General features: G+C 37.0%; 2 protein-coding genes across 3 annotated transcripts in view; one reads left to right on the top strand and one right to left on the bottom strand.

The window, feature by feature from the left end:
* The window catches only part of KLHL20 (kelch like family member 20), a 66,652-nt gene that overhangs the window by 23,062 nt on the left and 18,049 nt on the right, over positions 1-25,541 (bottom strand). The window contains exons 3-6 of the mRNA XM_080823812.1: positions 23,726-24,299; positions 8,631-8,789; positions 7,780-7,874; positions 4,901-5,016 (exon numbers count right to left, since the gene is read on the bottom strand). Coding sequence (XP_080679938.1) covers positions 4,901-5,016; positions 7,780-7,874; positions 8,631-8,789; positions 23,726-24,299 — 944 coding nt within the window. The remainder of the gene's footprint in view (positions 1-4,900; positions 5,017-7,779; positions 7,875-8,630; positions 8,790-23,725; positions 24,300-25,541) is intronic.
* Positions 10,621-11,493, top strand: LOC308356306 (MICOS complex subunit MIC27-like; the record flags this gene model as incomplete). 2 transcript variants are annotated; one of them, XM_080825182.1, is made up of 2 exons in its annotated part: positions 10,621-11,106; positions 11,221-11,493. In XM_080825182.1, the coding sequence occupies 2 exons, from the start codon at positions 10,621-10,623 to the stop codon at positions 11,458-11,460; spliced, it is 726 nt and encodes a 241-aa protein (XP_080681308.1). In that variant the 3' UTR covers positions 11,461-11,493. The 2 variants fall into 2 exon arrangements, with proteins under 2 accessions (XP_080681308.1, XP_080681307.1); XM_080825181.1 differs by having other exon boundaries at positions 10,621-11,493.

Below are 25,541 nucleotides of genomic sequence, written 5' to 3'. Positions count from 1 at the left end.
ATAAAAACCAAAAGAAATTGAAGATTAAGCTTTACTAAAGTAGAGACAGGTCAAGATCTAAAATAATGTCAGTGAACAGTATCACTCAAGAATGATATTCAGATCTGAAAAATAGAGAGGGAAAGCTGGAAAAACCAAAGCAATGTAAAGGAAAAGACCTAATGTCTTGTCTCTACAAATGAAAATGTAAAGCTTCATAGTGTAAAAAAAGATAGCAGATAATTTAACTTTTCCTCTTTATTTTTTTCTATTAATTAAAATTTCTTATTTATTTATTTGAGAGAGAGAGCGTGATAATGTGTGTGCATGGGCATGTGTGGGGGAGGGGCAGACAGAAAGGGGGACAGAGAAGGAGAGAGGGAATCCCAAGCAGGCTCTGCCCCCCAGTGAAGCCCCACACCAGATTTGATCTCATGACCATTAGCTCATGACCTCGGCCAAAATGAAAAGTCAGGCACCCAACCGGCTGAACCACCCAGGCACCCTATTAATCAAAATTTTACACTGCATATATATTATCAGAAAAATAAAGGTGTTATTTATTTATTTTAAAAGATTTTATCCATTCGTTTTAGAGAGAGTGTGTTCTAGTGGGGGGAGGGGCAGAGGCAGAGGGTGAGCAGACTCCCTGCTGAGTGTGGAGCCTGATGTGGGGCCCAATCCCAGGAACCTGAGATCACGACCTGAGCTGAAGTCAGATGCTTAACAAACTCAGACAACCAGGTGCCCCAAAGGTGTCATTTAAAAATAGGTTATCTTTCATATGCAAAGCAATCCATTAAGGCTACTGGCATGTATTTTCCAATTTTCTTTTTCCAACATTCATGGTGGGTTGATGCTCATTTCTCACTAGTATTCCACAGGATCAACAGCAAGCAATTAATCTTTACTGAGTGCCTAGTCTGACAAGATTGCTATGCAATCTGGAAACTACAAAGCTAACTTAGAAATGGTCTTTGCCTTCAAATAATTAACAACATTGTCAAGGAATCAGATATTCAATCAGCAATGTGAAATTATGTGATTACTAGGAGGAATTTGAGATCATAAAATTGATCCAATTTAGCTGGCTTCTAAAGACGACAAAATATGGTTTTATTAATAACATCCTTTTTTTAAAAAAGATTTTAAGTAAACCCTACACTCAACATGGGGCTTAAAACCACAACCCTGAGACCAAGAGTCGCACACTACACTAACTGAGCCAGCCAGCTGCTCAAAGGGTACTTTCTTTCTTTTCTATACCCAAAGTGGATCTTGAACTCCTAACCCTGAGATCAAGAGTCACATGCTTTACTAACTGAGCAAGTTAGTCACCCAATACCATGATTTAGTCAAAGAGGCAAATGAGATTTTCATGAAGATGGTTACACACTGGAAACATGCCACCTGGCAATTAATAATCAGGTCACGTTGGAAAAATATGGTAGAAACCAGCAGGACAAAGATGGCAGCTATTGAATAACTTAAGTGAAGTCAAGTTTAAATTTCTATTTAGGGGCACCTGGATGGCTCAGTAGGTTAAGCCTCTGCCCTCAGCTCAGGTCATGATCTCAGGGTCCTGGGATCCAGCCCTGCATTGGGCTCTCTGCTCAGCAGGGAACCTGCTTCCCCGCCCACCCCCCCCCCCCCCCCCGCCTGCCTCCCTACCTACTTGTGATCTCTCTCTCCCTCTCTGTCAAATAAATAAATAAATAAAATCTTAAAACAAACAAACAAAAAATTTCTATTTAAAGGAGCTACGTTAGTGTCTCTCAGCATTCCCAAAGGTATGCCTTGTCTAGTTCCACTGGATTGGTATCCCCACCAAATCCAGAGAGGACCCTGGACATGAACATACTTTCCGTATGCCTATTTGGCTTAGCCTCTAGCTTTTCATCATAGGGAGGTTCTCTTCTATTTCATTTGTTTGAGTTCTTGTCACCTTCCCCTCTACCTTAATCTTGTTCTTAATCATTGCCAGAATGTTCTGAGGCTGATGAAACAGTACTGTAATGTCATCCCTAGTCTGGGAATTAAAACTAACAGTCAGCCATACAAAACAGTTAATAGAGCTTCATAATAATGGGCATAACTCCACAAAGATGGCCCTACTACTACATTCCTAAAACCAATACATCATGAAGCCACAGGTAGCAAATAATTAGATCTTGCAGTCTTCTAATTTTAAAAACAGACAATTGACTTTTAAAGTTGAAAAGGGGTGGGGAGCGCCTTGGTGGCTCAGTGGGTTAAGCCTCTGCCTTCGGCCCAGGTCATGGTCTCAGGGTCCTGGGATAGAGCCCCGCATCGAGTTCTCTGCTCAGTGGGGAGCCTGCGTCCCCCCGTCTCTCTCTGCTTGCCTGTCTGCCTGCTTGTGATCTCTCTCTGTCAAATAAATAAATAAAATCTTTAAAAAAAAAAAAAAAAGAAAGAAAGAAAAGAGAGGGGGAGCCTGACTGGCTCAGTTGGGTAGAGCATGCAACTCTTGATCTCAGGCTTGTGAGTTCAAGGCCTATGCTGGGTGTGGAGCCTATTGAAAAAAAAATTTTAAACAAAATATCAAAATTGGGAAAGAGAAACTCTCAGATTGTATGTGGGGAGCAAGGATGCAAGACGTAGGTGTGAGCATGCAAGTGTCTGTATAAACCCACATAAACAGGTGAATATGTACTTGTTGCATACATAGGAACGAGAGACACAGGAATAAATAACTGTGCTAATACAAATGATAAATCTATTAATAACACCAGAGACATTTGGACAACTAGGAGTATGGGAGAATTCAGTGCATAGTGAATTAATAATTAAGTCTGAAATTTAAAACAAGAATGAAGAAATTCCTTCAAAAGAGAAAAAAAAAGCCTGATGAGGATTAAGGAAAAAAAGAAAACTTGGCATCAATTTTCTTCTTGAAGAAATACTACTCTCTCTCTTTCTCAAATAAATAAATAAAATTATTTATTTGACTGACAGAGAGAGCACAAATAGGCAAAGGGGCAGGCAGAGGGAGAAGAAGCAGGCTTTAAATCTTTAAATCTTTAAAAAGTGGGGGGTGGCACTTGAGTGGCTCAGTTGGTTAGGTGTCCACCTTGTGATTTCAGCTGAGGTCATGGTCTCATGGGTCATAGGATCAAGCCCCCTGTCGGGCTCTGGGCTCAGAGTCTACTTGGGATTCTCTCTCCCTCTCTTTCTATCCCTTCCCCTGTTCTCACATGTGCACTCTCTCTCCCTTTCAAATAAATAAAAAAAGAAATACTACTATATCCTCTACAAGAAGAAATTTAGATGAAAAAATTTAAAAAGAAAGAACTCAAAACAGAAATTATCACATTTTTCTTCTTTTTAAAAAAGATTATTTATTTGAGAGAAAGAGAGCAGGGGGCGGGCAGAGGGAGAGGAAGAGAGCGGGGAGAGAGAATCTCAAGCAGACACCATGATGACTGTGGGCCTGACCTGGAGCTGGATCTCAAGACCCTGAGATCATAACCTAAGCTGAAACCAAGAGTCAGACACGGCTGAGCTACCAACGTGCCTCTTCTTCTAAAAATATAGGGGAAAATATATTTCCACATGCCAACAGAAAATTAAACTGGAAAGAAAAAGATAGACAGTGGTTAGGCTGATGGAAAAGGATACGATGCCCCAGAGATTGCACAAAATTCCCAGATGAAAAGGAATAGAACACGTCACATAAAAATAGATAGATAGATAGATAAAAAATAAAATGGGACAAAAGAATCCAAGCATGCCTGCATCTAAATAGCCATGGAATTAGATAAAGTTGGGAATTAAAATAAAAATACTACAATAAATCCTGGCTAGCTCCATGAATCAGAATAAGAAAAAATATTCAAAGAACTTGCTACAGACTAAATGTTTGTATGCCCCATCAAAATTTGTATATTGAAATCTAGTCTCCAGTGTGATGGTATTAAGGCCTTTGTGAGGTGCTTAGGTCATAAGGGCAGAGCTTTCATGAATGGGATTAGTGTTCTTATAAAGGAGAACTCAAAAAGTTCCCTTTCTCAGTTCCACTGAGAAAGAATACAGCCAAAAGACGAGAAGACAACCTTCCATGAAGAAGCAGGTGGGCCCTCACGAGACACAGAATCTGCTGGTGACTTGGACTTCCCAGCCTCCAGAACTGTGAGAAATAAATTTATGTTTATAACCACCCAGTTTCTGGGTTTCTGTTAGAGTAGCCCAAATGGACTAAGACAGAACTAGTAAGAAGTAGTCTGACTGTTCAAGTGAGCGAGGTAGCTGAATTTACATGGATGGAAGGGAAACATCTGAGGCTGAAAATTCTCAGAGATTTAGGAACAGAGAGTAGGAGCAAAATGATAGAGCAGGTTGTCTTGGGCTCAGTCTAGCTCAACAGAGCTAGGAAAGCATGTAACTATTTAATGTAATTTTTTTGACAGTTCTAGATAATTATGAGGTGTCTTGCACACTGGCATAAAATTAATGCATATGACTCATTTTAACAAAACATCCATTGCATGGCATTTTTAGACTTATATAAAATAGAGCACTCTCAGAGAATACCAGTGTTGGATCATGAGTTAAGAGTCAAGCCAAAAGGTAACTTATTATGTGTTTCTTTTTTTTTTTTTTTAAAGATTTTATTTATTTATTTGACAGAGAGAGATCACAAGTAGGCAGAGAGGCAGGCAGAGAGAGGGAGAGGGGAGCAGGCTCTCTGCTGAGCAGAGAGTCCGATGCGGGACTCGATCCCAGGACCCTGAGATCATGACCTGAGCCGAAGGCAGCAGCTTAACCCACTGAGCCACCCAGGTGCCCCTTATTATGTGTTTCTTATGACAGTGGATATCACAGTTGTCCAAAGGATAGATCAAGTGACAGTTTAACATGTGGGAAAATATTCAGTTTAGTCAGAGTACAGTAAGTCCCAAACCTGCAAAGAGTACTTCTCCACATCGAATAGGTTTCCGTGGTCTTGTCCTTGGTCCTTGCATTAGTGGTCGTTCTTGAGGCAATAGGAGATAGTTTTTAGCTTCATCTACCAAGTCTCTGTGGAGGAAATTTTGCCTTTATTCCAAATGTCTAAATAACATTGTTAGTCAAATCCCAATATGGTTTAGGAATATGTAAGTTGGCAAAGGGGAACAAGGATAAATCAAACCAAATCATGAATGCCAGCCAATATTTAAAAAGTCACAAATACAAGAGAAATGATGCCAGTCACACCATGAGTTGTAAATTGATTGGTATTTCCATCATGACTTCTTATCTTAGTATAAAATTTAGCCTAAAACTTAATATGCTTGGGGCCAACAACAACTTACGGGAAACTAAAACTTAAAACTCAATTACTAGCCTGCATAGTTATTGCTTTCTAATGAATTTTACCAGATTCTGCAGAATACTGGTAAAGCAGTACATCAGCTCTGGCAGTAGATATTTGTTATGTTAATTAAACAATAAAGCTATGTCAAAAACTGGATTGCTAAAAAGAAAAACTATACTGTCATTTAATATTAAGTTGTTATCCGGTACCGTATGAAATGGTTTGCTCTCAACAAGTCTACTGAGGATGAACAATTTTTTTTTCTGCCTATTAAGGTACTTTCTGAGAAGACCCTAGTAATTATACTTGTTGAATACAATATCCTAATACAAGCCATTCATGTATATACTCCGCTCACTTGAGTCCTCCGAGTTATTCAGTGCCTACCTAATCAGTGCAAATTCAATCTGTTATTCTATTCTTTCTCAACTTTGGAAGTGTTTCCTGAAATATATTTTCATTTCTCTAGCTTTTTATGTTACAAAGAGTAATTCATTCCTGCAGGACCAGTCCCAAGCATGACCCAATAATGCACTTCTAATATATGGTTTTGATAAGACTCCTCCAAAAAACCAACAATCCCTGCCCCCCAACTCCCAACCTGATGGCCAAGAACTTTTTCAAGCTTCCTCAGCCTTAAAAACAAAGATTGTGATCTCCTAATAGCTGTTTTTTTTTCTTTTTTTGATTTTATTTATTTATTTGACAGACAGAGATCACAAGTAGGCAGAGAGGCAGGCAGAGAGAGAGGAAGGGAAGCAGGCGCTCCGCTGACAGAGAGCCCGAAGTGGGGCTCGATTCCAGGACCCTGGGATCATGACCTGAGCCGAAGGCAGAGGCTTTAACCCATCGGGCCACCCAGGCACCCCTAATAGCTGGTTTTTAATTGAGTGCTCAGGGATTCCTAGAAGGAGTACTATAGAGCTAATACTTAGCAAGCCAACCCAAAATTAATAGTAGCAACAAGAACACTTACAGCTGTGTGTCAGTCCCTGTTTTAAGGGCTTAATATGTATTAACTTGCCAATCCCTACTGCAGCCCGATGGAATAGGTACTACTGTCATCCTACTTTACAGATGAAGAAACTATAGCAGAAAGAGGTTAAAGTAACTTGCTTAAGGTCTCACAACTAATAAATGTCATGAGGTCAGGATATCAGGAAAGGGCTTCTTTTTTTTAGAAGCTCCCCCCCCCCATTTTATTTTATTTTATTTCTTTTCAATGTTCCAGCACTCATTGTTTATGCACCACACCCAGTGCTCCATGCAGTACGTGCCCTCCATAATACCCACCACCGGGCTCACCTATCCCCCCACCTCCTCCCCTCCAACACCCTCAGCTTGTTTCTCAGAGTCCACAGTCTCTCATGGCTGTTCTCCCACTCCGATTACAGGAAAGAGCTTCTTTTAAAAGTGACTTTGGAAGTACCTTTACTTTGTGCATCAGAATTAGTACAATCTGATTTATTTTTTATGGGGGAGGGGCACTTTGCATTGTTTCTTCAGATTTTGAATCCATAATTCATGCGGTTTTCCTTCTGCTATTGTAAATATTTGAGGGAATTAATTGCCATCTGTCTGCCTTTTAAATTTAAGAGACAAATCTAAATCCCCTCTGACATAACCTTGTTAAAGGGACAGGCTTGAGATTACAGAAGAAAGGCAAATGATTCTGCATATTCTACCTCTGTTCTAGGGATTCCTAATACTAGAGCAAGTTTCTTTAGTCACTAAGGGAGACCCAAAGGTCAATACAGTTTAAGGAGTTCTGAGTATTGACTTGCTCTTTCATTTTTTAATATAGAACATGCTGGCGGGGGGTAATGGTTAAAAACACTGTATGGTCTGACTGGAATCTAAATCTTAAAACCTATCATACTGGGAAAAGTAATTTTTAAATCGTGTCTATTTTATAGAAATAGCCCAGTAAAAGAGGTATCTTGTTTGTATTATAAAAGTGTTCAGAGTTTTTTTCAGTCAAAATACATTATGAAACTACTCCACCAACCTCTAGTGGAGCCCCTTCCACAGCTGCTTGAGGAGTAGTTCTTTGACTCTGTCCACATCCCCAGAAAACAAAGCTGGTCCTATTCCCTAGGCAGGCATATGTGATAGAATGATAAAGTGCTCCTGACACTTTCTGGCAAGAGTCAACAGCATTATTTATCTCAAGAAAAACATAAATTAGCACAGAATTGCCTCTTCAAATTCAAGCTTGCATTAAAACCTTAGAAATCTACCTCTTTATTGCCACTTCTACACCAATTAGCATCATTCATAAAAACTAATGGAATGGAATCCTGGAAGCTCAGTTCTCTCTTCTTCCATCTCCTCCTCTTGACCCTAACCCAGAAGAAAAACCTGTTAAATACTGCCCTGGCATCAGCACTAAGAAATACAAATATTTAGGAAGCAACACAAATAAGGAAATTAGGAGAAAACAGGAACACTCATTGCTGATTTTTCCCACCCAGAGCCACTCATACCTGCATTCTTCATCACTTTTGATGAGGGGATCAGAGCCTACGGTGCCCACCAGGAACTTGGGACTAAGCAAAGGCAGACGAACGTGCTGCAGCACCTAAGAGGTAATAAATACTGTTAAAGGCACGAGCTCCCACTTGCAGGGTATTTAAAAGAATACATAACCCATGTTCCCATAATGTGTTTTCAATTGTTTTGGGATCTAACTGAATCAATTTGATTCAATTAATACATAAAAAAGAGGGAGGGAAGACACAAATACTAAACCTAATTTATTCTACCATTTCAGTAATCAGAATAATCAGAAAATTGAAAGCATACTAATATCAATTTAGAATGCTATTTTGAGCTTTCAGCAATATGTTATAAGCTCTTTTATAATTACTTTATGTAACTGGACTATAACAATCAGGAAGAATATCCTATTAAATTGCTAAAAATATAGTCATGATAACAAGAACTTTAAACATTTCATCTGGTGACTGCTTATGGCCCATATCATCCCCGTACTCTTCAAAATGTGATAGGATTTCCAAGCCACATTGGGATGGGAAGCAAGATAACTGCCATCCTTGTTTTCTTTTGTTCCTTTAGTACCATTTGGGTTCTGACTTGTACTATACCCTAATCTAGACTGAGGCAAAATAGAGAGGAAGCCAAGGAGCAAAAGTACATAGTGATAAACACTTAAAATGTTTCTAAACACTATCTAATGATTTATTGGAAGACTGATGATCTCTGTTACGGTCTAACATAAGGGACAGTGACAACTGTTTCTTTTTTGCAAGTCAAATATATGCTATCTCATCCACTACAAAAAAGACAGTTACGTGGAGAAACATTTCCATCATACCTGGGGTAATTGAGGACGTCTTTCTTGAATACTATATTTGACCCAGGCCATCACTGCGTTGAACACCTGTTCTTCACTGCGAACATTCAGTTCATCACTAGATATTATATCAATGAGCTGATTGGCTGGAAGCAACATGAACTCTTCACTTTCCATCACCTGTTCAAAGTTAGGTAAGAATAAAGAAAAAACCCTGTGACTACATTTAAGGTACTGTTTCGATATTATTCTTCAGGGTTATGGGACAAAGCTCTATTTCATAATGGAGCTGCAGTTCAAAAGAGTACCAGAGAATAAAAAAATTGTAAAAAGGGAACGAAGATAGGCAGAGCACAGAGGACTTTTAGGACAATGAAACTACCCTTTATATTACTACAATGATGGACACATTTGTCAAAACCCATAGAACGTATAACAGCAACAGTGAACTCTAATTTAAATTATGGACTTTGGGTGATGATAACATGTGAATGCAGGTTCATCAGTTGTAACACATGTACCTCTCTGGTGCAGAATATTGATAACAGGGATAACAGTGTGTGTGTAACTGGGGTACATGGGAACTCTGAACTTTCTGCTCCATTTTGCCATGAACTTAAAACTGCTCTAAAAAATAAAGTTTAGGGGTTTGTGGGTGGTGTGATCTCAGGGTCGTGAGATTGAGACCTGCATTGGGTTCCATGCTCAGCAGAGTCTGCCTAAGTTTCTCTCTCCCTCAGCCCCTCCCCTCCACGTACTTTCTTTCGCTCTAAAATAAATAAAATCTTTTAAAAAACTAAAGTTTATTTTAAAAAGAGGTGGGGGAACAAAGGAGCATACCAAGGACATAATTAAAATCGAGGAAAAATAATAATTTGTGATTCAAGCTATTTAAGAAAAAGGAAATCTGTTTTTCTATAATGAAGTATCAAAATATAAGTTTACATTCAAAATAAACCAAACTAACTACACCAAATTATAACTCCAGAAATATGGGGCATACAAAAAAATCAGAGGAAGCTTTCAGAGGAAGATTAGTGGCTGAAAGAGCAATGTCTGGGGGCAGAAACACAAAGGGGCCAGTTAAAAAAAAAAAAAAGAATGTGGGTATCAGCAATTCTGCAAGCAAGAATGAATATACTGAGGAGAGCGTTAGACCCATGAAAACCTGTGAGTATCAAACCACTCTGAGGAGCAACCACGGGGATGAAATGGCAACAAGGATATTACCTTGTTGTGCAGTCCAGCCACAAATCCCAAGATCTTATAAATCTTGTCATCAGTATGTAGAGTAAAAGGGGGCAGGGTGCAAGGTGGAGGAGGGAGGGAAACAGGACTGCTACACTCCACGTGGTCAGTTCTCCCATTCAGAAAACTGTGCTACCTGTCATGTCTATTATTTATTAGTGCAGGAAGGATACCATTAAGAGCTCTAATTCCTACTGTGTAACCTATAATGCAGAAGATATACTCTTTATTTTTTTTAAGATTTTATTTATTTATTTGATAGAGGGAGAGAGATCACAAGTAGGCAGAGCAACAGGCAGAGAGAGGAGGGGAAGCAGGCTCCCCGCCGAGCAGAGAGCCCGATTCGGGGCTCGATCCCAGGACCCTGAGATCATGACCTGGGCTGAAGGCAGAGGCTTAACCCACTGAGCCACCCAGGTGCCCCAGAAGATGTACTCTCTTAAGAGGGCTTTTTTTAAGATCAAAAAGTTGGAATATTTAGCAGGATAGGAGATAAGCCATAGCAATTTGAATATTTGATTAAGAATCTTTTTTCCTGGGGCACCTGGGTGGCTCAGTGGGTTAAAGCCTCTGCCTCCGGCTCAGGTCATGATCTCAGGGTCCTGGGATCAAGCCCTGCATCAGGCTCTCTGCTCAGCGGGGAGCCTGCTTCCCTTCCTCTCTCTCTGCCTGCCTCTCTGCCTACTTCTGATCTCTGTCTGTCAAATAAATAAATAAAATATTAAAAAAAAAAAAAAGAACTCAGGCGGAGAAGATCACAGATATGGCGGCTGTTAGGATGGGAAAGCTGACACCCGTACCTGCAAGTCTGATATGCGCATCTATAACTGTGCTTGCAGCTAAAGAAGAAGAATACAAAAAGCAGCTAGTAAAACCAGAGCAGCTTCCCATATATACTGCACCACCTCTGCAGTCTAAATATGTTGAAGAGCAGCCTGGTCATTTACAAATGGGCTTTGCATCCATCTGCAGTACAACTGGTCATTATATTGGCTGGTGCAAGGGTGTTTATGTGTTTGTGAAAAATGGGATAGTGGATACAGTACAATTTGGAAAAGATGCATATATTTACCTGAAGAATCCACCTCAAGATTTTCTTCCAAAACTTGGAGTGATTACAGTTTCAGGATTGGCAGGCTTGGTTTCAGCAAGAAAAGGTTCTAGGTTTAAGAAAATTGCTTATCCACTGGGACTGGCCACTTTAGGAGCAACTGTTTGCTACCCAGTTCAGTCAGTAATAATTGCAAAGGTAACTGGGAAAAAGGCATATACTGTAAGCCAGCAAATTTATGAAGCAGTTAAATCATTGTGGACAAAAAGCAACAAAGAAGAATCACTTCCTAAACCTAAAGAAAAATCTAAGCTAGGAAATTCTGCTGCACTAGAAATACCTGCAAAAACAACTGGCAGCCTGAAATACTCAGTATCCTTGCCAGCAGAACTCAGCTCTGAAACAAAGACAAAATCAGAATCCACCTCAGGTGCTACACAGTTTATGCCTGACCCCAAGCTCATGGATCACGGACAGTCCCATCCAGAAGATGTAGATATGCACAGCACTAGAAGCTTAAATACTCTGCGTAGGGAACTACAAGATGTATGAAGTTGAAAATAATGATGGAAAAATCATGTAAAGGGTAACTGACACAGAGTATAACTTTTTTTTGGGGGGTGTAACTTTTAAACAAAGTTTTTCTCTCACATCTTCTAATGTAATGTACAGTTTGACCAATCACATAAGAGATTAAAACACAAACTGTGAATTTAATCCAAACAATATTAAGTGATTGATAAAGAGGCAGAAGTATTGGGATGCATTTAATGATTTTTAAGGTGTGTTTATAAAAAACTAGAGTAAATATATAAACACTGATGAAATATGTATGTGTATATATAAATATTTATACAGATACATGCACATATTTGCTTTAGCTTTTTCAAATTAATGTTAGCTAAATTAGAATGGTGTGTAGAAGGATGTGTCCCCTCCTTTTTTTTTCATACCCCAGAGCTGGAATAAAATATCCATTATTTTACGACAAAAAGAAAAAAAAAATCTTTTTTTCCCAAGTACGTCAGAAAAAAATGCAAATCCCAAAACCATGAGAGCCTTAAGGTCAGCTGTACTTAAAGTAGAAAATACTAATGAACTCTATGATTTTTATAGGCACAAATTTTCAAATCGTCTGAGTGAGAAACCTTCTGGAGGTCAGGAAATTAAATAGGCTACCTCCATATTTTAGCTGAGGTTGCTCACACAGGTGACTCAGTAGTTAGAATGACTGCATTGTACTCTCTGTGTCAGGTTTGTCAGAATTAGTAAATCAAGCAAAGGACATACTTACACTAAAAAATTACTTGTTGTTCATCTGAAATTTATAATTAACTGGGCACCCTGTTTTTTATCTGGTAACCCCATGATGGGGTTATAAGACCAAGAGCAAAATTTGGGGCCTGGCCCCAAATTAGGTATGCTGGCCTTCACAGCATGAAGACTGCAGCCAAGGCTGTATCTTACTTTCCCCTTATGAATATTTTCACTCTGATCTCTTAAACACAAAGGTGGTATCATATATTGTATATCTCTGTGAAGCACCTTAGCATTCTTTTGGTTCTTGTTCGAAGTATAAATCCTTTTTCCCAAATCAGTGATTATAAACCAATGATCACCATATTTAAAGTTTATGAATAAACCAGTATTATATTCACTAGTCACCTATTGGAAACACTAAATGGCAAGAAAACATGAAAATCTGTGTGAGAAAATATTTGTTTGGCACTTAGCAAAGAGTAAAAATAATAATTTTGATAAACAAAGTCTGGTTAAATTGTCACTTCTCCTTTTTCCACCAGGAGGAAAAAGATACTAATGCTCACAATTAAAGCAAATCTAGCACTGAAGTCTATCCTTGACCAAACAACCAGTTTAAGAAAATAATTCCTTTTTTTTTTTATTTTTTGAGAGAGAGAGAGAGACAGAGAAGGGAGAGAATGCACAGGCACAAATATCACGGAGAGATAGTAAGAGAAGAGACTTCCTACTAAGCAGGGAGCCTGAGATCATGACGTGAGCTGAAGGCCGCCATTTAATCAACGGAGCCACCCAGGCGCCCCAAGGAAATAATTCTTTAAAGTATCTGCTTTAAGTAAAAGTTTACGGGAGATCTGAATTTTAAGTCCCACACCATTTTGGTAATGAGCTTACTTTTAGTTTCTTCAGATGAATACAGATGCAATTTGAAGAATGAATAAAGCTCAAAGCAACAAGAGTGAATAAGCAAAGTCACCTAGAGTTGTTCTAACGTAAGTGTGAACTTAATGTTGAAAGACAATTTTTAAATTCATGTTTATGGACAAAAATAACACTATGAATTAAGCTAGGTCTAATGAAATAGAAGGAAATTAAATATAGATTTAAGTTAGAGAATAATTTAAATGAGTCACGTGTTAAACCCCAAATGGTGACAATTATTCTATCTGCACAGAACTAGTGAACAAACTAGTGCATTTTAGTCCATGAACAAGGGGATTTCATTATGGTATATATCAGGTTCACTTGAGAGGCCCAGTTAGAACTGGAAGGGATTCTAAAACTTTCTGTACTATTAAGGATATTCTTTAGATATTTGCTACTACTTTAGATCCAAAACACAAGCTATGGTTAAGGCAGGAAATTTTTAAAAATCAACCTTATTTAAGTGTATAGATCAATCAGTTTTGAACAGTATACTCATGTAACCATGATCTCAATCAAGATACAAAACATTACCATCATCCTAAAAGCCGGCAATTCTTAATATGGGGTCCAATGACTCTGGCAAATTATTTTGGAAATTCTCAGTGCTGGCAAATCTTTAGTTTTAGAGAGTGGATTTTGACATGTGAAAATAGTGGGATGAAATTAAGAGTCAAATCTATTTTTAAAAAGTGTATGAAGTAGTTAGATTACTTTAAATGAGAAACTAACTCTATTAACTTTAGTGAGGTATGAACTCCATTTAGTCGTGGTATATTCCACTTTTTATATCTAAGTGGAATCAATTTACTAACATTTGATTAATTTTCATATCTGAATTAATGAGAGAGCTCTAGCTGTAGTTTTAGCGTCTGTGGTTTTGACATCAGGGTGATTTTGTCTTTATTTGGCAGCCTCCTCCTTCTTTTCTGAAAGACTTTATATAAAATTAATATTATGTCTTCCTTAAGTGTTTGATAGAATTCACCATCCGGGATGGGTATTTTCTTTGTGGGAAGGTTTTTAAATTACTGTTTCAATTTCTTTCATAGATATAGGATTGTTCTGGTTTTGTTTCTTCTTGAGTCCGTTTCTGCAATCTGTGTTTTTCAAAGAAGTTGTCCATTTCCTATCAGTTGTTGAATTTACTGGCAAAAGGTTGTTAATACTCCCTTATTATGCTTTTTAATCTGAGGGATTTGTAGTGATAGCCTCTTATTTCTGATATTGGTAAATTGTGTCTTCCCTCCTTTTATTCTTGATCAATGTAACTAGAGGTTCATCAATTTTTTTTCAAAGAACCATTGGTTTTTTGCTCTAACCTTTATTCTCTTCTTCCTTCTACTTACTTTGGGTTTAATTTGCTCTTCTTTTTCTACTTTATAAAAGTAATCACTAGAACAAAAGCACAAATGTTCCTATATATCAAAACAAATAAAATAAAAATGAAGAGAAGAGACGATATCATATAGAAAAAGAAATACAGTAAATATAACTAAATTAGATACCTTTTATAAAAAATTAATATGACAGAGTTGAGTCCAAACATATCAGTAATAGAAATAGATAGAAATGGGCTTTAACTGCCTATTTAAAGAAAAAGATTTTCAGGGGCGCCTGGGTGGCTCAGTGGGTTAAAGCCTCTGCCTTTGGCTCAGGTCATGATCTCAGGGTCCTGGGATCAAGCCCTGCATTGGGCTCTCTGCTCAGCGGAGAGCCTGCTTCCCCCTCTCCTTCTGCCTGCCTCTCTGCCTACTTGTGATGTCTGTCTGTCAAATAAATACATAAATAAATAAATCTTAACAAAAAGAAAAGAAAAGAAAAGGATTTTCAAACTGGATAAAAAGTAAAACTTAATTCTATGCAAATTCAAGAAAAATACCTGAAACATGATGCAAAAAGGCTACAAGTGAAGGGCAAATGGGCAAAGATACATCAGGCAGGTGGAAACAAAAGAAAACAAGAATTGAAAGCCAGGTATCAAAGTAGAATTAAGACAACAAATGAAGTAATTCTGACAAAGGAGGATACTTTATAAAGCTAAAAGTCGCAATCTGTAATTAAGATACAGAATTATGATTATATATGCATTAAGCAACATAGTGACCACCTATATAAACTACAGATGAGGCAAGGAGAAACAGAAACACACTAATAATAAAAGAATTTAATACATAGGTCTGTGGACAAAATAATATAAAAAAGCTAAGTAATATAATCAATAAGAGACTTTATGCATATATCAAATACTATGAGAATAGAGACAAGAAAATATACTTCCTTTCCATGCACATATGGAATAGTCAGAAAAACTGATCATATATTATGTGACTAAAAAAGTCAGTAAATTTCATGAAGTAGAAACACTACAAACACTGCAGTGCACTAAAACTAGAAATTAAAAATGAAATTAAGAAAACTCTTTCCACCTAAATATTTAAAATTTTGCTATTAATAGTTCCTTGTAGAGAGAAATATAAACGGAGTTACTGTAAAACAACAACTGAGCAATAAAAATAAGAATCTATTAAATATATTTAAAACAGTGATCAAAGGAAAACTATGGCTTTAAACAATTATAGTAGTTAATGTAAAAGGATGAAAACAAATCAAATTCTCAACTCAAACAGCTAGAAAAAGAACAGAGCAAGTCAAAAGAAAACAGAAGGAAGGAACTAATAAAGGTAAAACCAGAATGTAATGAAATAGGGAAAACAATTGTAGATCTAATTAGTAAGTTGAAATACTGATTCTTTGGGAAAACATGAATAAAACAGACATACCAGTAGCTACCTTTTTCAAGGAAAAGATCATTGAAAGCACATACATACAAAATGTAAAATATCAAGGAGTAAGAGACGCCTTGGTGGGCTCAGTTGATTGAGCATCTGGTTTCAGCTCAGATCATGATCTCAGGGTCATGAGATTGAACATGGAGTCAGGCTTACCAGTCACAGAGCCTGCTTAAGATTCTTTCTCTCCTCCTCCCTTTGCCTGGCCTATGCACCCCTCCTCTGCCCTCCACTCACAATCGTTCTCTCAAAAAAAAACAAAACAAAAAAAAAAAAAAAAATTAAGGGGCAAGTAACCCTTGATGCAGAAATTTAACAATTAAAAGAAATTACTTTGTACACCTCTATACAAATAAACTCGAAAATGTAGATTAAATTGATAATTTTCTAGGGAAATACAGTTTACCAAAATTGATCCTAGTAGAAAGGGGAAATTTCATAGAATAGAGAAAATTATTAATAAACTACTTCACATAAAAGTACCAAGCCTAGACAGTTTCACAAAGGAATTCTACCAAACTTTCAGAAAGGACATACTCTCAATGTTGTATAAATTGTTTCAAAGCATAAAACATGCAGGAAAACTTCTAAATCATGTTCATGAAGTATAACATTTATATCTAACCTGATAAAGACAGCACAAGAAAATTAAAGACTAGCATCACTTCTGAATATCAATATAAAAACACTATATAAAATATTAGTGAATAGATTCCAACATCACATTAACAGTATACCATGACCAAAATGTGTGTATGTAGAATGCAAAGAGGCTTTAATTTTAGGACCTCATATATGTAATTCATAATAATGGGTTTAAGGAGAAAATTCATATCATTACCTCCATAAATACTGAGAAAACCCTTGACAAAATTCAATACCATTCCTAATAAAAAGCATCCAAGAAAACAGGAATTGTTGTACATGGATACTTCCTTAATATGATAAGATATTCATACTTCAGTCTTAAAAAGAACATATTACTTAATGGGAAAACACCAAAATCATTCCTAATAATGCCAGAAACAAAGTATGTCCAATATTTCCATTACTATTTAACATTTTACTAGAAGTATTAACCCTCGCAACTAGAGGGAAAAAACAACAACAACAATTAAAGGTATTAACAATTGGAGAGGAAATAAAACTACTGATATGCAGATGATACGAAAGGATGTTCAGAAAACTCTAAAGAATCAATGGCAAGGGGCACTAGGGCAGCTCAGTGGATTAAGCCTCTGCCTTGGGCTCAGGTCATGATCACCCTGAGCCCCTAGGATCAAGCCCGCATCGGGCTCTCTAATCAGCAGGAACCTGCTTCCCCCTCTCTCTCTGCCTGCCTCTCCACCTACTTTTGATCTCTGTCAAATGAATAAATAAAATCTTAAAAAAAAAAAAGAATCAATGGCAAAAGTAATTCAAAGAATAAAAATTCAGTAAGGTAAGGTTTCATATACATTAATGGCAATCGGTTAGAAGCTTCATTAAGGGGAAAAATTACAAAAGGAACAAAAAAATACACTTAGGAATAACAGGACAAAATGTACAAAATTTAAATGAAGAAAAGTATAAAACATTCCTGAGAGATTAAAAAAAAATAGAACTGAAGAAACAGAAAGACGTCTCTCATTTAATATGATCCCAATAAATATATCAAGGTTTTTTCTTAGAGCTAGATATGGTGATATTAAGTTCATTTGGAAAAATAAACACTGAGAAAAAGAGTTATGTGGGAGGGGTATTAATAACCCTACTATGTATTAATATATACTACAAAGCCTCAATAATTAAAACATTGTAGAAAACAGTGTGGTAGTGCTGTCTGGCCTACACTAGAAGATCTAGAGCCCAGCACACACAGAAATTCAATATATAAAAAAAATGTTATCTCAAATCACTGGGGGCAAAAAGAGACTTTTTAAATAAATTTTTTTTATTTAAATAAAATTTAATAAATGATATTGGGACTAGTTGGGTATTTACAAAAAGGTAATAGTATTTCATATCCTATACAAGATAAACTCAGAGAGACCATATTCAATACTAGAAAAGATATGGATGAATTCCTTTGTACACCGAGGAAAGGGGTAGCCTTCAAATTCTGCCTCAAAACCCAGATACAATAAAGTAAAAGATTTATACATTTGACAATATAAAAATAAAACTTTTTCATGACCAAAAATACCATAAGCAGAGTTAAAAGGCAAATGCAAAGTGGGAAAAAGAGTTTGTAACATGTAGCACAGATAAAAGGTTATTACTGTTAATATATAGAGAGAACTTTAAAACATTGAGGAGAAAAAAAAATATATTGAATAAGAAAATGGGCAAAAGATAATAATAAACAATAACAAAAATTATATTAAAAAGGCCCCCTAAACATATGAAAGATATTCAACTTTACTTATGTTAAGAGAAATGCAAATTTAAACCACACTGAGATTCCACTTCTCATCTATAGACTAGCAAAAACTCAAAAGGTTGACAATATATTCTGTTAGCAAGGCTATGAGGAAATAGTCACCCTCATGTATTATGGTCAGAATGGTTCCAACCCCATAGAGGAGAATTTGGTGATATTTAACAAAATTACATATGCAGTTAACCTTTGGCCCTGCAGTCCCATTTCCAGGAATTTATCCTGAAAATAAACCTCCAACAACACTGAAATATTCACACACAAGGCTATTCATTGCAGCCTTATTTATAACGGCAAAACACTGAACACCATCTAAACACTCAAACACGGGAAACTGACTGAACAAACTGTGGTACACACAAGGAGAAGAACAGCTGTGGAGAGAGAACAAGGAAGATCTCTATGAACTGATATGGAATGAATTTCAGAATAAATTAAATAGAAGGCAAAGTGCAAAAGAGAATGTACACAATGCTACCTTTTGTGTAGGACAGATATGGAAATAATAAAAAAAACAAGCATATGTCTGCTTAATTTTGCAAAAGTAAGCACAGGAAGGATAAATCAGACTACAAAGCACCAAAATAATAAATGGTAATGAAGGACTATCATCCATCAACTAGAATAAAGGTCTGAGTCCAGAATGTTAATCAATCACTCAGAACAAGGAAAATTCTTCCTTATAGAAGAATGTTTACAGAAAAGTGGGAATTTTTTAAAATCACCATTTTACAACCATCATAGTAATAACTAATTTGGCAGAAATTATCAATGGATGGAAGTGAAAGTGAGTAGAAGTTTGGTAAGGATTAGGACATTGACATGGATTTGAAGCATCTCTCTGTAAAAGTTCTTACTAGTTAAAAAGGATAAATAATAACTTAATAGGAAACTTTAGGACTCCACTTAACCAAGTGATCAAAGTTAGCATAATCAGTAATGGGACAAATAGATACCATGTACTTCTGTGATGCACTGAGAAGGACAAAATATCACTTTTGAGTACTCCTGTCAAAATGTATATTGAATCTGCCCATAAGGAAACATCAGACAAGTTGCTTATGCTCTTAAATGTGGAATTACTACAGATTATCTAGAACTCAAAAACCATGACAACTGGGGCGCCTGGGTGGCTCAGTGGGTTAAGCCTCTGCCTTTGGCTCAGGTCATGATCCCAGGGTCCTGGGATCGAGCCCCACATCGGGCTCTCTGCTCAGCAGGGAGCCTGCTTCCTCCTCTCTCTCTCTGCCTGTCTCTCTGCCTACTTGTGTTCTCTGTCAAATAAATAATATCTTAAAAAACAAAACAAAACAAAACAAAAACCATGACAACTAAAGGCGGTGCAATCATCTGCTCTAGAATCTGGACTGGAAAATAATTGTTACAAAGAACAATACTGAGTTGGTGAATCTGGAATGGGAACTATGCATTAAATATTGCTTTTAATCAATGTCAAATTTCCTGAATTTGATAAATGAACTGTTGTAAGAGAATTCTATGTAAAAAAAAGTCCTTGGTCTTAGAAAATACATACTGAAATGTTCAAGAGTACAGGAATATGATGTATGCAATCTACTGTCAAATTGTTCAGAGAAAAATATTTGACATAACGAGAGAACAGTAACGAATGTGGCAAAATGTTAACAACTGGGATTCTTGGTAAGGGATATATGAAAGTTTTTTTTCTTTTTCTTATAATTTCTTATAAATTTCTATTTTCTTTCAAATAAAATTAAAGTTTTTCCAAACTGATGGGCTAACAATGGTATCTTGCTCTTTTTTTTTTTTTTTTGAAGATTTTATTTATTTACTTGACAGAGAGGGAGAGAGCACAAGCAGGGGAGCAGCAGGCAGAGGGAAAGGGAGAAGTAGGCTTCCCGCTGAGCAAGGAGCCCAATGAGGGGCTCCATCCCAGTACCCAGGGACCATGATCTGAGCCAAACACAGACGCTTAACAGACTGAGTGACCCAGGGGCCCCAGGTATCTTGTTCTGATGTATGTTTCTTTAATTACATGTGAGGGTGACTAAACTTTCATATGTTTACTTACATTTGAGCCACCCAGGTGCCCCTGTTTACTTATATTTGAATATCTTTTTACACATTACTTATTCATACCCTTTACCTATTTTTCTATTGTTTTTCATGGTTTTTCTCACTGAATTTGTATGAGTTTTATGGGAATTACTATTTTTTTCCCTCATGTATGCTCCATGTATGAGTTTGACATAGATTTTCTTATTTAGTTTATGGTGCTCTTATTGTTGTTATTGTTGTTATAAAGAACAAAAATTCTTAATTTTAGACAATCAAATTTATCAATCTTTCTTTATGGCTTCTTGGTTGTATCCTGCTTGGAAAGGTCATTTTTACTACCAGCCAACTAATAACTAACTTTTAGAATTTCATTTTTTAGGTTTAAATTATTCATCCATTGGGAATTCCATCTTTATTTTTTCCCTCAAATCACCATTTTCCTAATGACATTTATTAAACAATTCCACTTTCCTCCACGGACTTGAAATGTCAACTTCTGGACTCTTTATAGCTCAACTAATCAATACATTCTCTAGTACCAAAATGTTTGTGATGTTTTAATATTTCTTAAGGCCAATGACCCTAATCTTAATTTCTGGAAACTTACTGGCTTATGCATTATTTTATATATATATATATATATATATATATATATATATACACACACACATATATATATGTAATGCCCTCATTCTTAAAATAAAAAATCCCTTCTGTTGCCATTTCATGATCTCACATTCCTGGTTTTCCTCTTCTCTCGTTATTCCGTTTCCTCAACCAGTTGCTCTTTCACTAACCATCCTTCAATGTTGGAAAAATGTTAAGGCTCTTCTCTTCTCTCTTCCTTCTTAGTGACCTCAGTGGTATTGATTTTTTGACCTTGTTTATAGTGCTTTTTTGTTACCAAAAAGTTTTAAATTGTTATGCAATCAAATATACCAATCTTTTATGGTTTCTGGGTTGAATCCTGCCTTAAAAGGATTATGTCATCATAGTTTCATTATGAGTTGATGAATTTTAATCTCAGTCTAACTTCTAAGATAAAAGACTCATAAACAGTGGTCTGGCTCAGAGATACTGATACAAAATTAAATATATCTATTAAATAAATAAATAAATAAATAAGTGTGTGTGTGTGTGTGTGTGTATATATATGACATATAAATATAGGAAATTAAATATATCTAAAAGAAAACCCATGATCTCATCTCCTCAAACTGCTCCTTTCTCCAGTAAATTTGCAGCACAAATTCCCGGAAATAGGACTGCTGAGTCAAAGAGTGTGAAAAAAGTGTGCAAATTTCCTTCCAAGGAGGCTGTTTCGATTTATATTCACACTAGCAATGTAGCTCCATTACCTTGTCTCCATGGCCTTGTCAACAGGATGTGGAATCAAACTTCTAGATATTTGTAATCTGATACATTATAATTTTGTAATCTGAGAAATAAAAAATAGTACTTTGGTATAGTTTTGTGTTTCAGCTATTATAAACAACCTGTAGCAGACTTTTGTATGTTTAAGGGCAATCTGAATGTGTTTACTGCCCATTTTTTGGTTACATCACTGGCTAGGTTATTGATCAATAAGATTTCTTGCTGTATTAAAGAGATTATTGTCTGTGATAGTTGCAAATATTTTGCTCCATTTTGTCTTTTTTTTAAAAGATTTTATTTTTAAGTAATCTGTATACCCAACGTGGGGCTCGAACTCACAACCCTGAGATCAAGAGCTGCATGCTCTATTAACGGAGCCATCCAGGCACCGCCCACTTTGTCTTTGACTTTAATCTTATTACTGTTTTTTTGTTTTGCCATGCAAAAAAATTTTTTTAAAGATTTTATTTATTTACTTGACAGACAAAGGTCACAAGTAGGCAGAGAGGCAGGCAGAGAGAGAGGGGGAAGCAGACTCCCTGCTGAGCAGAGAGCCCAATGTGGGGCTCAATCCCGGGACCCTGAGATCATGACCTGAGCCGAAGGCAGAGGATTAACCCACTGAGCCACCCAGGCGCCCAAAATTTTATTTTTATGTAGTCAAATCTATCTATGTTTTCTTCTATGCCTTCTGTGTTAGTCAATTAGAAAGGCCTTTCTCAACTCAAGATTAAAAAGGAATTGCTCAAAAAAAAAAAAAAGGAATTGCTCCATGTCATCTTCTAATATTTTCATGGTTCTATTTGTATTTTTAAATCTTTGATCCACTGGAAGTTATCCTGGTGAGAAGAGTGCAAAAGGGACCATGTCTTTGCTTAAAGCTCTTCAATGGTTTTCTATTACTCTTAAGATTAAATTTCAAATTCTTCTTTTTCTCCTTTTTTTAAAGATTATTTATTTATTTATTTGACAGAGAGAGAGAGAGAGCGCGCGCGCGCAAAAGAGGGAATACAAGCAGGGGCAGTAGGAGAGGGAGAAGAAGGTGTCTCACTGAGCAAGGAGCCTGACACGGGGCTCGACCCCAGGACCTTGGGATCACAACCTGAGCCGAAGGCAGACACTTAATGACTAAGCCACCCAGGCGCCCCTAAACTTCAAATTCTTAACATGGTCTATTAACTCCAGTATGATGGGGCTCTGTTCTTTCTGTAAAATTATTATGTAATAACATCCTCTCTTTTGCTCTCTGGCTCTCACTGGGTTTCTTTCAGTTTCTCAACCTAGTTATGCTTTTTCAGGTCTCAGAATTTTGCAATCAGCTGTTACAGAACCAAAGTTAAATCTCTCTGTAATATGTTAAATCATCCAGGCTTCTTTGTAGCACCAATTAACTGTAATTATTTACGTTATTATGCATTCAGTGGATTTACTCCCTGCCTGATTATAACCTCCCCGAGAACAGACACTCTAGGCATCTTGTTCAGTACTACGTGTAGCCTTTTTTCCCAAGCAGTGTCTGAAACAGTAGCTTTTCACGTATTTATTAAATAAATGACTGAAAAATAACAGATTTAATAAAAAATTCTTTTCATTTACATCTAACTTAATTTTTCTGATTGTTAGTTCTCCAAGTAACTGCTGATTTATTATTTATTCTGATGAAAAATCCAAATAATCGGGAAGGTAATGTTTCATACAAATGACTGATACCAGGTATTCTATCAGATACCGATTTCCTAATGAATTAATAAACTGTATTCTGACTTATAAACTTGTTTATTAATATGGCTAGGTAGAATCAAATCCCTAAACTATAATTGACAGAACATAAAATTGGTCTCTAAAATAAAAATCAGGCTTAGAATTTATAACAACTTTTATCTTTGGTATTATGAGTTAGAATCAACAGTAAATATCCAAACAGGTACATGTTAGTTAACAGAACATGGACTCATATTGTTCTCCTGACCAATACATTATGAATGCATTCAAACCACCAAGTACAACTCACCTCTTGAAAGTTATGTTGAGTGAACTTGTCTGCTATCCTTAGCAACTCACGACATGAATGTGTGTCAGCAAAAGCCCGAATGCCCAGGCAATTAGAAGGATCTAATTGTCTCTTTAAGAATTCACAGCAAGCTTCCTGTATTTCTGCCAGCTGAAGGAGGCAAGCAGCTGGCAGAAGGGTCTGAACATTGCCCTCTTCCACAGTTATCTGGGAGGTATATGCAAAGTCAATCAGTAGTTCCATAGCCCTCTCATCTATGTCTCGAATCACTACTTCTGTCTGACGGCTCTCTGCCAATTCTCCAGTAAACATAGCTCGGAAGTAGGGACTACAGGCTGACAAAATGACTCGATGGGCATATATCTTCTTAGCGCCCACAACTAGCACCACATCGCAGAGCTCCCGGTGCTTTCTCAGAAGGTTAATCACTTCCAAGGTTTGTCGAGGGTGCTTGTCTGAGATATAGGGCATGCGGGCGGGTTGGGGAACCCCTTCTGGCAGTTTATTGGGGTCTCCAAGGGTGCAGCGGCTTGTTACATCCATTCCAGTCTCTCCTGGTCGAATGTTGGTACACCTACAGGAATAGGGGAAGGAGGGAAGAAAGATGATGGCAATATTATTAGAAACTCACTCTTGCCATAAACTGTTCATACTCAAGAGGTAGTGGAAACCTGCAGGTAATCAAAAGGGAGAACTAGGCTCCCAAAGAGGTTCCTTTCTAAGAACGCCAGAACTCATACACGTTCTTAACGTCTTCTGAAGAACAAACATCACAATAATCCCAAATCAGAGCACTTTCATTATGCACTCCCACAAAATAAAGGAGAATTCTTTTTTTTTTTAAGATTTTATTTATTTATTTGACAGAGAGAGAACACAAGTAGGCAGAGAGGCAGGCAGAGAGAGAGAGAGGAGGAAGCAGGCTCTCTGCCTAGCAGAGAGCCCGATGCGGGACTCGATCCCAGGACCCTGAGATCATGACCTGAGCCAAAGGCAGAGGCTTAACCCACTGAGCCACCCAGGCGCCCCGAGAATTCTTTTTTCATCTCCAAAGTATTCAGACTAGACTGTCTTGGACCATGTCTTTTATAACTACCTGCAATATATTAATAAAAATTTATGAAAAACACTTGTAAATTATTCTCTCTCTGCACAAAACAGACCTATGGGACTTTAATTCCTTAATCTAGTTTAACCAAAATATTGGTATTTGTTATTTTTCTAAAACATAGAAATGTGTATTTCTCATTATCATAGATAATATTTTAGATTTCTCTTAGGTTTAGCACAAAAGCTATAAAACATAGCTCATGCTGCATGAAAAGATCAGAAAAATGAGGCCAGGGGCCCCCAAATTAACTTTATATGTAGTACTATATTTCCTTTATTCTAAGATGGATAATTTTCACAGTTCGTATAGGCTATCACAAAGGTGTTGAGTAAAAAACAAACAAAAAAAAATCACAAGTCCAGGTTACAAAAACTAGTTTTGTTTTTTTAAGATTTCATTTTTTTTTAAAGATTTTATTTATTTATTTGACAGACAGAGATCACAAGTAGGCAGAGAGGCAGGCAGAGAGAGAGGAGGAAGCAGGCTCCCTGCCGAGCAGAGAGCCCGATGCGGGGCTCGATCCCAGGACCCTGGGACCATGACCCGAGCCGAAGGCAGAGGCTTTAACCTGCTGAGCCACCCAGGCGCCCCTAAGATTTTACTTATTTATTTGATGGAGAGAGAGAGAACACAAGTAGGCAGAGAGGCAGGCAGAGACAGAGGGGGAAGCAGGCTCCCCGCTGAGCAGAGAACCCAATGCAGGGC

The sequence above is a fragment of the Martes martes genome (genome assembly GCF_963455335.1).
Source record: "Martes martes genome assembly, chromosome: 15".
NCBI lineage: Eukaryota > Metazoa > Chordata > Mammalia > Carnivora > Mustelidae > Martes > Martes martes.
This window is presented reverse-complemented; position numbering and strand designations above follow the sequence as displayed.